Source organism: Capricornis sumatraensis, chromosome 10 (genome assembly GCF_032405125.1).
Source record: "Capricornis sumatraensis isolate serow.1 chromosome 10, serow.2, whole genome shotgun sequence".
NCBI classification, from domain to species: Eukaryota; Metazoa; Chordata; class Mammalia; order Artiodactyla; family Bovidae; genus Capricornis; species Capricornis sumatraensis.
This window is the reverse complement of record NC_091078.1, coordinates 91,976,574-91,992,495: the sequence shown is the minus strand read 5'-3', so window position 1 is coordinate 91,992,495 and position 15,922 is coordinate 91,976,574. Positions and strand designations below refer to the sequence as shown.

General features: G+C 41.0%; 1 protein-coding gene across 1 annotated transcript in view; it reads left to right on the top strand.

Moving 5' to 3' along the window:
* CACNA2D3 (calcium voltage-gated channel auxiliary subunit alpha2delta 3) overlaps window positions 1-15,922 on the top strand; it is an 875,864-nt gene that overhangs the window by 442,661 nt on the left and 417,281 nt on the right. Inside the window, exons 6-8 of the mRNA XM_068982393.1 lie at window positions 3,288-3,419; window positions 9,164-9,224; window positions 9,319-9,469. Of these exons, the coding sequence (XP_068838494.1) occupies window positions 3,288-3,419; window positions 9,164-9,224; window positions 9,319-9,469 (344 nt within the window). The remainder of the gene's footprint in view (window positions 1-3,287; window positions 3,420-9,163; window positions 9,225-9,318; window positions 9,470-15,922) is intronic.

Genomic DNA, 15,922 nt, shown 5'->3' with positions numbered 1-15,922 from the left:
TTTTAGGGTGGACCCCGAATCCAGTGACTGGTTTTCTTAAAGATAAAAAAGATTTGACCCAGAAATAGACCTGCAGAGGCCAAGTGAAGATGGAGGCAGAAATTGGAGTGATGTGTTTATCAGGCAAGAAATGTCAAGGGCTGCTGGCTACCACTAGGAGCTGGGAGGGAGGCAGGGAACAGATTCTCCCCCAAACCTCCAGAAGGAACCAACCCTGCAGACACCTTGATTTTGGAGTCTTGACCTCTGGAGTAGATTTCTGTTATTTTAAGCCCCTGCCGCTACCCCCACCCCAATTTCTGGTAATTTCTTTCAGCAGCCATAGGAAATTAATACAGTCCATTAAACCCTATAAATTAGGGGTGAAGGTAAAGCCCCAAACTTAGATTAATCTAAGACTCCTGAAGAACCCTAACTGAAGCAAAGGGAACTTTTAACAAATTTTGAAATAAAACACAAATAAGGGACACGGTAAAGCTGCTTGCTTAGGAGGATGCTGTCACTTTTACAGGTGGCCGTAAGAAAGCAAATCAGCTCAGCACCCAGAGAGGGAACATCTGAATAGGCTGCCGGTCCGCACCCCAATGTGGTGTTCCCCTCCTCCTCTGTAGACAGTGGAGGATCTGGGAGCCTGGGTACACAGGGTACAGTGTGCAGCGCTGACCTTGAGCTGCTTCACTTTCACTTTCTGTCAGTCAGTGCTGTTGAGAAAATTATTTTTAACTTGTCTTTTCTAAAAAACTAAATATTTAGATAAAGACTCCATTTAATAATGTCACAGTGTTCCTTTTTTCCCCATCTCTTAGATGACTGTAGTGATGGAGAGCAGTTCAAGATTTTCCCTTCTATTAAAATTACTTGCTAAACAGTCCTGTGAAATCAATACACTGATCATTTCAGACGCCCGAGGAAGTCTTATTTCAAATATTTGATCATACAGACATGTGTAACACAGCCTCTGTTTTAACTAGGCCATGTTTTTTTTTTTTTTACTGATTCTACTCCCATTGTTCACCATCTCCTTGGAAAACCAAAGCCCCCTTTTCTTAAAGAGGCATAAGTTTGGTGCAAGTTGTGGTGTTCAAATGAAGTGGGTGAAACGATCCTCAGATACCACAGTTCTTTTGGCATTTCTGAAGGTGCTCACAGTTCCCAGAGGGAGGAGCAATCTCACTAGGTTACTAGGGCCACCTGGAGACAGGGGAAGCCTTTGACTACCACCAGAGAAACCATGCTCAAGAAAAAATCGTCTAACTGAAAGATGGTGAACTCTTTAACATGTTGAAACACAGAGAGCTGCTGAAATGGAATTTTTGCCTCTAATTTGTGGAAAGTTTTTATAATTGAAGTCATTGATGGACGAGACAAAGAACTGTGGATTTTTCAATGTCATTATTGTATTTGCACCTTTGTGTATTAATTTAAGTGGCTTTCACAGCAAGGAGTGAGTCACAGTAATTATTGTCAAGCATGGACAGGAACAATAATGCACCATATTTTCCAAAATGGTGAGGATAAAGTCTTACTCAAAATTACTTTGCTGGAAAAAGTTGATTGTTTTCACTCTCCTGGTCTAGGACGTGGTTTATTATCGTTTACAAGAATTAGAGCATTTACCTTTGAGATGAAAGCTAGAATCCCAATGGCCTGTTTAATCTGGGTAAGTGGTCTGAAAGAACGAGGTAGGCTGGAGGTGAGACAGTAAGACAAGGTGCCATGTCTGTCCACTGAGTTAGACTTATATCTTGAGCTCTGTCTCATCCTCATCCTCTTAGAGGGAATCAACTGGCAAAGGCAGGCAGCCGGGGCGGAGGAGTGGTGAGCACCAGTACCACCAGTACCAACAGTGAGCTTTCTTGTGGTGTCCTAATTTATATAAGCATTTCTAGAGTTGCTTTGCTTGTTGGCTTGCTGTGTGACTTGACTGGACTGATGGAGTCTGTCCCCTTTCCCACTGTCTGCGAAGTATGGAAGGATTTTGAAATGAGGATGCCACAGTGGGGTTGCTGTGATTCACCATCCCGCAGGGATTCTGGTGAGGGTGCTGGACTCCAGGGCGATGGACTAACTCCACTGATGGCTTTTGAATGCCTGTGGCCATTAATCCATTTTTGTCAATGTTTGTGGGTTTTTTTAAGATTTACTTATTTTATTTTTTGGCTGTTATGGGTCTTTTTCGCTGCACACAACCTTTCTCTAGTTGTGATGAGCTGAGGCTGCTCTTCATTGCTGTGTGGGGGCTTCTCTTGCTGTGGAGCACAGCTCTAGGTGAGCTGGCTCAGTAGTTGTGGCACACTGGCTTAATTGCTCATCCTAACCCTCATTATACTGGGAGTGGACAATTATCTATTCTCTTATAACAAAATTTTGCTGAGTGTTTCATCATTTTGAAATATAATCTTCTAAGGTTAAAGAAAAATGGCCATTTAAAGAGCATCCTCAGTGGGATCAGAGGATGATCTTTGACCAGCATGCAAGAAATAATTTGTTTATTTTCTGTCTTTGTCTTCACTCTGAATTCTTATCTGTGGACAAAAGGCAAGGGGTTATCTTTGGACTGCTAAGGATGAGGAAAAGAGATTGACTCAAGGATTCACAGGGCAGAAGAGTAGACAGTTGTATGGAATTGGAGAACAACCTTTGTTGTATTCATCCATCCATTCATTTCTTTATCCATCTAACATTTCTGCCGTTTCTGCCATGTGCTGGTCAAAGGTGTGCAGCAGGCTACCAAGACAAGATGGTTCCTGCCCTCAGGGAGCTCATAATCTGCTGAACAGAAGAAGTAGAGAGATTTAGTTGTGTAATTCCAATTTATTTATTTTTGAAACAAACTTTTATGTTAGAGGTGGAGAGAACTAAAACAGCACTGTGTTGACTTAGGTGATTGTAATGACAGAAAACACATTTTTCCTGTTTTTAATACTGAGTTCTGACTCAGGAGCCAAAACGCAGCACAGAGTGCTAAGAAGATCTCTCTTTCTTTCTAAGGAACTGCTTGCTCAGCCAGATTCAAAGTTACCCAAAAAGGGGTGTGCCTTTCAAGTAAGGAGTTATAAACAGAGGCTCCTGGGTGGCTTGGCGGGCTCAAGCAGAATGGGGAAGCCCTAATGTATTCAGTTCCTAGGAGCTAACCATTTTGGGAGGTCTTAACTTTCTTCACATCTTCCTGCCTGATAGCCCCCATGGTGATATCTGTCAGCTGTATGAAATGCCATCCAGGTTCAGTTTCACTTTGGTTTGTAACATTTCTCTTCTTTCTCTCTTCCCCTTCTGTTTTTCTCCAGATCCAGCAATTGTCAATGGAGTTTACTGGTCCGAATCCCTAAACAAAGTTTTTGTGGATAACTTTGATCGTGACCCAAGTCTCATATGGCAGTACTTTGGAAGTGCAAAGGGCTTTTTTAGGCAGTATCCAGGTGAGTATCCCTGCATTGAGAATTACAATTCAAGTTACTGATTCTGTGGTATTTTCCTTTAGGGTTCAGGGTTAAAAGTTTTTTTCTCTTCCCTTAGGAGAAAATGAAGGATTAAATTCAAATATTTTAAATGTATTGACAGAGTACAGGACAGAAATGCAGTGTGGCATCTGCATACGTGTGCACACCCATGTAAGGACCTACATGTCATTTCAGCGTCTTTCTCAATAGAGTAGTTCATAGATTCACCACTAAAAGTGAGGAGTTGGGGTGTGAAACATACCACACTTAATCTTTCTGCACAAGAGATTGCTTTTATTGCTATTACTGTTATCATTGTTGTTATTACCAGGGAAAGGAGAAAGCCATGATCAGCTGAGTTAAATTCCAACTGAAAAATGTAAGAAATGGAAAAATTTGAGCTTAGGCTTCCCCACTCCACGGCTGAGAGGAAGAGGCTGAAATGGCCAAAGCACTACTGATGTCAGTGCCACCAAGAGCACCCTCAAACAATCCACCATGACTTTGGAACAAGTGTTCCTTCTGTGGCCTTCTCAGGCCTCTGCTTTGCAATAGGAATGCAATACTGGCTAGGTTTAAATTGTAATTAAAAAAGGAAGAAAAAAAAGGAGGTTTTAATTTTGCTTACAAGTTGTGAAACAGGACTCGAGGCTGCAATTGTGCCAGCATCACAGCTGTAGAAATTAACAAGCTCAACCTAAAAGAAGGAAAAAAAAAAAAATGCCCTGCATAATCTTGGAGCAATTAAGTAGAGTCTTTTATGTTTTCATTAAGTAAGACTAGGCACCTGATGTCTTCTCACTTTGAGGCTCTGAGACTTGCAGCCTCTGCCTGCAGGAGCTGTTTGCCCTGCACACAGCATCTGTCCCCTGAGACTTGCCTGCCGAGTGCCTGCTTTGCCAGATTAGTCAACATTTCCCAAGAGCTGTGTTCAGCAGGGCATGCATGGTTCCTCCTGGAGCTCACAGAAATTTAAACAATAAGCATCCTATTAAAGATAACATTATAATAAACAGTGGTCTATTAAAGTTCCAGTGTCACCAAATTGCAGTCTGCTCTGATATACTCAACAGTGAGTAAATTTAATGCAGACGTGAAAATAGAGCATGGTGGGGGGCTGATCCATCAGGAAGCCACAGGAACAACTTAACAATGCGGCATTTGAATGAAGGTGGAGTAAATAAAAAGAAACCACAGACTATCTATTGTCTCCACCAGCAGGAAGTCTTCAAACTGAATTCAGAAGTTTCAAATTTGAAATTTGATAATAGAGATGTATTAGTCATCTTGGGCTGCTATAACAAAACACCACAGACTAGGTGTGTGCGACTTAAACAATAGACATTTATTCCTCATTGTTTTTGAGGCTGGGAAGACCAAGATGAAGATTTGATTCTTGATGAAACCCCTGTTTTTGGCTTACAGATGGCTACTTCTCCCTGTGTCCTAACATGGGAGAGAGAAGAAGCTCTAGTTTTTCTTACTCTTTCTGGAAGGACACTAATCCCATCATGGGGGCTCCAGTCTCATGACTTCATCCAAACCTATTCGTGAAAACAATCACCTCTTAATATCAGAACATAGGGGTTCTTCAACCTACGAATGTTGCTGGACACAAACGTTCAGTCCATAACAGAACAAAATCCTCATAAAGGGTTTATCTAATGTTCAGTCGCTAAGTCACGTCCGATTCTTTGTGACCTCATGGACTGCAGCATGCCAGGCTCCTCTGTTCTCCACTGTCTCCCAGAGATGGCTCAAATTCATTTTCCTAGGAGAGATTAATTTGTGTACAAGATTTTTATCAGTCACAATCAGAATAGTTGACACAGAAATGCTTACAGTTCTTTTATGACATTTGTGGCAGAATTCTGACTTTGTAAAATTTCTGCATATTTTCTGTCTAAATAAAGACATGTGTCATAGTCCTCCAAAGGGCTTCACTACCCTGATACATCTCAGAGCTCACTCTGTGCCTATTGTTGAACAGAGTACACCTCTTGTCTCCTGGACGTAAAATGATTGTTAGATGAGGGATCCATGTTTGTTTTTTTTTTCCCTAGGATCCTTTTTTCTTTTTAGGATGCTTCTTTTCCTGTTTAGAGTGGTACAATAGAATGAATCAGTGGTAAATGTACTTGCCCTTAGGCAGAAAGGATGTTTCTTCGTTCTTACAAAAGTGTGTCCTGAGTTTTTGCTTTGTTCTAAGCCCCATGTGAGACCCTTAGGATAAAATGGTGAGCTAAGGGGGAAAAGTCACTCCCCCATGAAGCTCCCTCTTGTGGGGAAATGCATTCATCAGAGATTTTGGTTACCAGTGAGAGAAACTCAGTTCCAACCTGCTCCAGCAGGGAACACATTTATTGAACCTTTTGACCTTCAGAGGATGCCCAATTTAGGCTCTGCCCTGTTTGCCCTACTCTTCATTTTCATGTGGCAAGAAGACTATGTTGTGTTAGATGAAATTAATTTCCCTCCAATATTAGTTTATAATACCTTTGGGAGAGAAACAATAGGATATCGGAATATTGCACGATATTTTAACACTTATTTAGATTTAAGCACTGAATCTGCCGAAGAGGTTTCAGCATTATTTTCAGTTTCTCCTATGGATATACTGTATGTTCTAGGGACATAGTCCTATAAAAGCTGAGGAAGGTAGGCTAGGCATCACTGATGCTGGCCGTGAAGTCTAGAGTGCCACAGAGAGAAGGCTGCATGGCAGTGAAATCTGCTGCTGAACAGCACCATTCTTTCTATCTTGAGGTGCATGCCCCAGCCAGCCTGGGTGGGATCTCATAGGCATATTGACACTTCCAGAAATTATGTGCTTCCTAGGGGTGCTTCTTGGTTAAGTGACAATTCCCTGGATCTCAAAGATGTAAGATGAACCATCTATTATTTCTCTGAAGAGATTACTTGATTACTTGAACATTTTCAAAACATTGCTGTGTAAAAAAAATATACTAAAATGTTGACATATCCTAGGAGAGGTAGTACCCATCTGGGACAGGGTTTCCTGAAGTTTGTCTCCTAAAACATTTTGTTGTGAGATTCATGGGAACAGAAGGGCTCAATGTTCAAATTAATTTGGTAACTGCTGCCTTTTGCTGTCCCAGCAGCAGAGGTTGAAAATGAATTTAAGCAGATTAAAGACCCTCAAGATGTTCATCCCATGGTGTAGAAACCAGTTTTACTTTTATTCACTTAACTCTTGCTAACATCCAGTAAATTCTCATGGAACTGCCTTACACTGCCTGTATAAGGTAGAGAATGATGGCATGGAATTTGGGAGATCAAGTCGTAGTCCAGACTGGAAATCTCAGGAAAATCTGTTAAACTTTGAGAGCCTTGGAGTCCCTGCCTTGAAATGATGATTTGAGCCCAAAGGTCAAGTGTGAGTAAGATCATCCTCCAGAGCCCGTCTGGCCCTGATTTTGAGTCAAAGGGTTATCTTTGTTGTGACATCAGGGCAGCTGTGTGTAGAACTGTGTTGAGGTACTGTCTTCGTCCCCTCTGTGTGTATCTCCTTTCCTAACCAGCAAAGGCCTGTAGTTCCGGGTCCCCACTGTCACCTAGCTCTTTCCTCAGTGTAGACACCTCTGCACAGCCACTCCAGCCTTCCCTTGGTTCCTTGAACTCTGCATGCTCTTCTCGGACTTTGGCAGACGTGGTTCTCTCTGCCTTGGATAATCTTCTTTGCCCTGTGGCCACTCTTCAGGTTTGTTTTACAAGTCCGACATGTTTTACATGGAGTGGGTTAAATAGTGTCCCTCTAAATTCATGTGCCCCTGGAGCCTCACTTGTTACCTTTCATGGAAGTAGGATCTTTGCAGATCTAATATAGTTGGGAAGTGATCCTACTGGATAAGTGTTAAATCCCATGCGGCAAGTGTCCCTGTGAGAGAGGAGGGCGCACAGACACAGAGAGAAGACAGCCATGTGAAGACAGAGAGGAAATTGCAATTATGCAGCGGCAAGTCAGAGAACGCCGAGTGTTGCTGGGATCCACCAGAAGCTAAGAAGAGGCGAGGAGAGAGTCTTCCCCAGAGCCTTTCTGAAAAGCACCAAGCTTCAGCATTGCCTGTGTGGAGTTACAAGCCCATTTTCTGGGACAGGATCTCAATCCAAAAGGAGAATATAGAGTATCACTAATTACTTTCCCCTAGGCCCTGGCCTGAATGCTGGGACAGTAAAACAGGATTGCCTGTTTCTTCTCCAGCGGAGCACACAGTGATGAGGCTGTGCTGAAGGAAGGGTGGCCGAGGAGGGTGAGGTGGAGGATGCGCAGGTCGGGTTACGGCCCAGAACGCTGGCCACAGCTCAAGTCAAGGAACGTCCACTGAATGTCTGCTGTGGGTCAACACATTAAACATGATTCTCTTTATCTGGACTCAAGCCAGTTCTTGGTGGAGTTATACATTGGAGCAATACTTAGCCTCACTATGGATATAATTTCATTTTATGTGTCAAGACTGTCAACCTAGCTATACTTGGCTTTATACAAATGCAGTGTGTCAGATGTTTTTAAAATAAACTATATTCTTCTCCTTTAGTGTACAATATCGTGTCACTTTTATTTTATCTTCATTACCTAATAACCTTCCTTTGGCAGTGGCTTCTCTTACTTCTATTTTCTGATTTGTTACAGAGAATCTTTAAATTAGGTCCATTTGTGGGAGGGAGATGTAGATACAAGGAGAACAGAACAAAATGACTCTTCAGTTTACAAACTTCTATCTCATAGTTATTTCTGAAATGATTAGGCAGTGTTATCTTAAGCACATACCTATTATCAGCCCAGTGTGGTCCAGAGAACTGGCACTTATTAATTGGAAAGGAGAATCTCAATACTACAGTCTCAGGCCTTTCTCCTGTGAAAACAATTTTTATGTGTTTATTTTTTTAACTGCAAAAATCCTCCATCCCTGAGCAACACTGATGGTTGAAAACAAGGGTTTTCTATCTTACTTTTAGGCAGCAAACACTTTTCTTTTTAAATGAAAGTTTATTCTTAAAAACCAAGTTTTAAATAGAGAATGTGAAGTTTGGATGTATCCCGACCAGTCTGCAAGCCACAAGGCTAAGGATGTTGGATCCCATTTTATGTAAGGGGAAAACCCCCCAGGCTTCAAAGACTGAAATTCAACTTTTATTATGCAGCATAATAAAAGCATAATTAGGGCCATTTTATTTCATTTCATTGTAGAAAGCCAAGCCAAAACAGGGCTGACAAGAGAACAGACTGTGTATATTCTGAGATGGAAACATACTGAATACTTTCTAATGTCCCCACCCCCACCACGCTCTAGACATTACCTGTCTGGGTCCAGGAACAGGGCATGACTCTGCCCAGAAATCTACAAACAATGCAGCCAGGTCCAGCAACTTGTAAAACAGTGAGAAATGGCCTTGGCAAACTTTAACTAGCCTTAGGAAGGATCTGCAGTATTGTCCTTTCTTGATGGACAGTGGGTTACTAAAGATGTCACCACTCTCTAGCAGATCCTGGAGCAGTTGAGCTGAGGCCATGTTTGCTATGGTGTTCCAACCCTAAAGCACCTTCCCAGAGTTGGTGATGGAGCATGTGATGAGCCCCAGGGTTGGTCTTTGCATGTGATTTTTCACCCTGTTCATTCAATCAGCAGAGCAGAACAGCCTTGAAATGCTATGAATAAATATTTGAAGTTTCTGGGTTTCTCATAACTCCATTTTTCTTCTAGGGATTAAATGGGAACCAGATGAGAATGGAGTCATTGCCTTTGACTGCAGGAACCGAAAGTGGTAGGAAATGGTCAAACCTCATAGTTATTTTTTAAAAGAGAAAATTTGCAGAGAGATTCAGAATTCATTTTTGCTCAATTTTCCTCTGACATAGGTACATCCAGGCAGCGACTTCTCCAAAAGACGTGGTCATTTTAGTCGATGTCAGTGGCAGCATGAAAGGGCTCCGTATGACGATCGCAAAGCAAACAGTCTCGTCTATTTTGGATACGCTGGGGGATGACGACTTCTTCAACATAATTGCTGTGAGTGCAGCTGTTTTGTGCTTTCTTTGCACTTTGAATTCACTTGATCTTTTAGCAGCAAGCAGTTAACATTCTTATTGCTTTTGTATACACAGCATTAGATGCCCTAGGACTAGGGCCCATTAGTCCCATGTGAGTTCATGGAATCATGATATTGGAGGGGTTTCGGGGTCTGGAAAAGCAGCTGGGCACATTTTTTCTCACCTGGCACTCAGGCTTTGTCATCTGGAAGAGTAGCACTGGATTTGGGAACCAAACCTTTTAGAACCTTGGGGAATTAGGCTTAGTGAGACTTTCTTTAAACTACTAGATTTTCTTATGTGGAAATTAATTTTAAGCTAGGTTTGTGTGATGGCAATGATAGTAATCATGATGATAAGATATTGAAAATGCAGAGAGCAGGGTAAGGCTCAGAGAGTACTCCATCTTAGCTTCAGAAACAAAAATGGTACTTATTAAGTGCCTACTGTGTGCCATTTGCTTACATTTCATATTTGCATTATCCTCATTCCTCACAGGGGCTCTAGAAGTAGCGGGTAGTTTTGACATTTTCTCAGGTGAAATTGCAGGGATTGAGAGTGTGTCTGTATCTTGGTAGAGGTCACAGAGCTGAAAAGTGAGAAATCTGGGAAACAAGCCCAGTTAGGAACATGCTGGCTGGGCAGGAGCACTGATTCAGGAGTCCATCTTCAGTTCTTTTTCCTCTTCTCCTCAGTTCTCTGGTATGAGTCTTTTTAAGGGTCAAATTTCCCCTATTTCCCTCCAGCTCTTTTCCAAAGATGACCGCACACATGAGCCTGGCTCTTTTACTTGCATACTTAGCTAGGTGCTCCTGTGTGGTGGGTAGCTGTGCTTTGCTGAATCACCTCTCTCTGGGACATGGAGTGGACGCAGCAGGCGGTGGAGGCAGTGTGGTGAGGGCGACAGAGCTTGGCTTCAGAGTTGGGACTTAGTTTTGAATCCTAATGTTGCCACACACAATGGCATGTCTTGGGATGAACCACTTGAGTCTGCACCTCAACCTGTAGCTGGGGCAGGTGCAGTCTCATTGTCCACAGGGTCCCTGCCAACATAACCTGAACTGGTGCACAGGAAGCCAGTGGTAGGGTGTTAAAGAAGGGCTGCTATTTGAAGAGTGAGCGGTGAGGACACTCTCCCAAGAGTACTATTGCTATGTCTGTATGGCTTCTTTGGGCCCCTGAGCAGAGTGTGTCATCATGGAACCCTATTTCTGGGCAGTCTTCTGCATGGGCATGACATCCACTTTTATTTGCTGGCCAGAGGGCCCAGGTGTTGAAGTGACTCTGGGCTTGTAGAAGGGATTGCTTGATTAGTGTCCTGCCTGCTTCTGATGAGGCTTGGAGCAGAAAGGCACAACAACAGGGCACCATGATTTAATAGCTTCAGATTTTAAAAAACCCTAAAAAGCAAAAGGAAAAGAAAGAGAATAATAAATTCCGTGGGACCAGAGGTTAGTCTTATTTATTCATTGAACTGTCCCTAGTGCCTAGGACAGTACCTGGCAAATAGTAGTTTGAATCCTTGTTTAATGAGTTATATCAGCATTTTCTTTCCATGGAGTACCACTGCTAAGTGTCCCCATGTAGATGAGTTATTGGATCTTCACCCCAGTTCTGTATTGCTTGACATGGAGACAGAGGTACGAGGAGATGACACAGTGAGGACTCAAAAACTGTCCAGGTTCCCCACATCCTCTTTCCTGAGCAGAAATGAAGACAATGTCGTTGAACCACTCAGCCATCTTACTGTGAAACTGTATGGCCTCAGGCATAGCTCTTTGAAGATTTTTTAGATGGAACTTTGGGGTTCTAAATCAAGAAAAGTTACTTTGGTTACCAGTCTCATTGTGAATATGCAAACGTGGCCTGATCCTCACACATCCTGAAGCATTTACAGATAAGAAGCAGCTAATTTGAGACTATCTTTCTTATTAATCTTTAATTACTCATTACAGAAGTATCAGAAATTTGCATAATAAGAAGAGCTAACTAATTACATTGTGAATCCTTTATCAGTCAGGATTTATTGTTCTGTTAACAAAACCAATCGATTGAAATAATCTCTGTAAGTTCATTAAGATATACAAACAGTGTCAACTCAATAATGAAAAGAGGGTGATTAAGATAGTTAAAAGTAGACATGCCAGTTATTATAGAACAGTTAAAGAAAAAATTTATTTTTTTACCCCAAATTGGTTGCTTATATAAAGAAACCCATTAGAGGGCCCATTAACCCTCACTGTACATCTGTTTATTAGTTTTCAACATAAATGATCAGCTTCAAGACTATTTACATAATTATTTTGACATCTATAAGGATTCTCTGAACTTTTTTTATTTGAAGACTCTATAGTAAAATCATGAACTCTGTTCCCTTAATGGATAAGGGGATGGATCAAATATGTTCAAATTTATTTTAAAAGCCTGAGGTCCTAAAAAGAACCACTAATTAGTAGTAACTCTTAACATACTGATTGCTTTTAATATAGGCAACATATATAAAAATTTTAAAAAACTCTGTAATGTTCCCATTCCCTTTCCTTTGGCACATATTCTTCCAAATTTTTCTATATATATGAACACATATTTTTCCCATAAAAATCGAATCCTATTTTACAGAATATTCAGCAACTTGCTTCTATCCTCATATTGTATCAAGTGTATCTGTAGAACAGAGAATCCCATCCTCTAGAGTTTGCCTTAATTTTTTAACCAGTCCCCCTTTGGTGGACACTATACAGTTACTAACCTCTTTTCTACATAAGAGTGCTACAATCCATGGACTCGTGCATATATTTTTGTAAGACTGGGTATGCGTCTGTTGAATAAACTCTGAAAGTTAAATTGCTACACTGAAGGAGAGTCTGCACAGAATTAGGAATTATCAGAATGTCCACTAAGTAGGTTATAATATTTACATACTTAGAAACTGTATTGTCAGCTCCATCTGACATAACTAAATACCAAATATTGAGTGGCTTAAACAACATTAATTTATTTTCTCCTAGTTGCAGAGGCTAGAAAGTTTAAAATCAAGGTCTGGCAGGACTTAGTTTCTGATGAAAATTCTCTTCCTTGCTTGCACATAGCCTCTTTCTGGTCTGCACATATGGCCTTTTCTGCCTATGCTTGTGCAGAAAGAAAGAGAAAGAGGGCAAGCTCTCTCATGTCTCCTCTTATCAGGGCACAGTCCCATCACAAGAGTCCTACCTTCCTGACCTCATCTAACTGTAATTATATATTATATATGGCCATAATAATATCTCCCACCAGTCCCATCTTCAAATACCATCACACTGTGGATTAAGGGTTTCAACATATGAATTAAGTGGAGGACACAAACATTCATTCTATAACAACAGTATTTTGAGGGTCCTAATCATTAGATTTGTAATTGGCAAGTCTTCATTTGCATGTTCTTAAATCACCTCTTCCAACCCTAAATGTGTTTCACCAGTTTTACCTTGACGAATTGTGTGGTGGTTTATTCCTCTATCTCCTTTTCCAATTTTTACAGTGGCAGAATTGCTCTGGAGTATGTTGTATGTTTTTCTTTTGTCTGTCTAAAGTGGTCACTTGGCTGTCTAGAGGAAGACACGTTGCAGGCTGTTATGAGTATAGGAGGCTGTGATATTTGAAAATCCACCAGGATGCCCTGCAAATCTGCTTGAGTGCATTGTTCTTGTTGACTGGATTCCATTTGCGGGAGGGGACATTATCATTTCACCCTTCATTACACTGTCAGTTTTCTCTTGCTTGCTGGGTAGATGTTTGAGAAGACATTTCAGTGTTTTCATTTCAGTTCAGTTGATAAGTCGTGTCCTGCTCTTGGCCTCCCTGTCCATCACCAACTCCCAGAGTTTACTCAAACTCATGTTCATTGAGTTGGTGATGCCATCCAACCATCTCATCCTCTATTGTGCCCTTCTCTTCCTGCCTTCAATCTTTCCCAGCATCAGGGTCTTCTCCAGTGAGTCAGCTCTTTGCATCATGTGGCCAAAGTATTGGAGTTTCAGCTTCAGCATCAGTCCTTCCTGTGAACACCCAGGACTGATCTCCTTTAGGATGGACTGGTTGGATCTCCTTGTAGTCCAAGGGACTCTCAAGAGTCTTCTCCAATACCACAGTTCAAAAGCATCAATTCTTTGGCACTCAGCTTTCTTTACAGTCCATCTTTCACATCCATACATGACTACTGGAAAAACCATAGCCTTGACTAGATGGACCTTTGTTGGCAAGGTAATGTCTCTGTTTTTTAATATGCTGTCTAGGTTGGTCATAACTTTCCTTCCAAGGAGCAAATGTCTTTTAATTTCATGGCTGCAGTCACCATCTGCAGTGATTTTGGAGCCCCCCAAAATAAAGTCTGCCACTGTTTCCACTGTTTCCCCATCTATTTGCCATGAAGTGATGGGACCAGATGCCATGATCTTCATTTTCTGAATGTTGAGCTTTAAGCCAACTTTTTACTCTCCTCTTTCACTTTCATCAAGAGGCTTTTTAGTTGTTCTTCACTTTCTGCCATAAGGGTGGTGTCATCTGCATATCTGAGGTTATTGATATTTCTCCCAGCAAGCTTGATTCCAGCTTGTGCTTCTTCCAGCCCAGCATTTCTCATGATGTACTCTGCATAGAAGTTAAATAAGCAGGGTGACAATATACAGCCTTGATGTGCTCCTTTTCCTATTTGGAACCAGTCTGTTATTCCATGTCCTGTTCCAACTGTTGCTTCCTGACCTGTGTACAGATTTCTCAAGAGACAGGTTAGGTGGTCTGGTATTCCCATCTCTTGAAGAATTTTCTACAGTTTGTTGTGATCCACACAGTCAAAGGCTTTGGCATAGTCAATAAAGAAGAAGTAGATATTTTTCTGGAACTCTCTTGCTTTTGCAAAGATCCAACGGATGTTGGCAATTTTTTTCTCTGGTTCCTCTGCCTTTTCTAAATCCAGCTTGAACATCTGGAAGTTCATGGTTCACATATTGTTGTAGCCTGGCTTGGAGAATTTCGAGCATTACTTTACTAGCATGTGAGATGAGTGCAATTGTGCAGTAGTTTGAGCATTCTTTGGCATTGCCTTTCTTTGGAATTGGAATGAAAACTGACCTTTTCCAGTCCTGTGGCCACGGCCAAGTTTTCCAAATGTGCTGTCATATTGAGTGGAACACTTTCACAGCATCATCTTTCAGGATTTGAAATAGCTCAACTGGAATTCCATCACCTCCACTAGCTTTGTTCATAGTGATGCTTCCTAAGGCCCACTTGACTTCACATTCCAGGATGTCTGGCTCTAGGTTGGTGGTTACACCATCGTGATTATCTGGGTCTTGAAGATCATTTTTGTATAGGTCTTCTGTGTATTCTTGCCACCTCTTCTTAATATCTTCTGCCTCTGTTAGATCCATACCATTTCTGTCATTTATCGAGCCCATTTTTCATGCAGTGTTCCCTTGGTATCTCTAATTTTCTTGAAGAGATCTCTAGACTTTCCCATTCTACTGTTTTCCTCTATTTCTTTGTGTTGATCACTAGGAAGGCTTTCTTATCTCTCCTTGGTATTCTTTCGAACTCCGCATTCAAATGGGTATATCTTTCCTTTCTCCTTTGCTTTTCACTTCTCTTATATTTATAGCTATTTGTAAGGCCTCCTCAGACAGCCATTTTGCCTTTTTGCATTTCTTTTCCTTGGGGATGGTCTTGATCCCTGTCTCCTGTACAATGTCACGAATGGGGAGAAAGTAAAAAGTACAATCTTAATAATGTTGGAAGCTTTTATACTTTATAGACTTTTTGGTTGTACAATTCTAATTTATCCTTGCCATTTGATTTTCAGTGCCATAATGGAGAAGGAAAGAAGGGAATTTAAATAGTGGAAAAGATTTTCCTTGCCCATTCCAGCCATTTTACATATTTGCGTGTTTGAATTACCTTCATTGCTAAGTCCATCTTATATGTTATACTGAAAATTTCTTTCCAGATCTTTCCAGAGAATAAAAATGAAAAGATAATGCTAAAACTTGTTTTAGTTTTCCTGAGCAGGATATTGCAAAATCTATCTAAGATCAATGAACTAAATGATTAAATTATGAAAAATTGTTGAAATATGAGAGTGATTTTGTGCAGTTGAAGTTAAAATTTAAGGTCAAACCACTGGTGCATGAAGAGAGATGTTTCTGACAAGAGAAAAGCCATATTTTTCTGATTCACTTTGAAGTCTAACTCCAAGCCATGCATTAAATTAACAATATTATCATAAAAATGAGAGTGCTAATTCTGTTCCATGCTGAAATTTGAAAAATGATTTTACAAAAGCCTAAGCCATGCATTAAATGAACACAGTATTAACTGGGCTGATATTGTTAAATCAATTTAAATGCCTCCTGTAGGCCATGTTTGTGCAGAGTTGAATAGGGAAGAGCGTCATTTGTTAGTT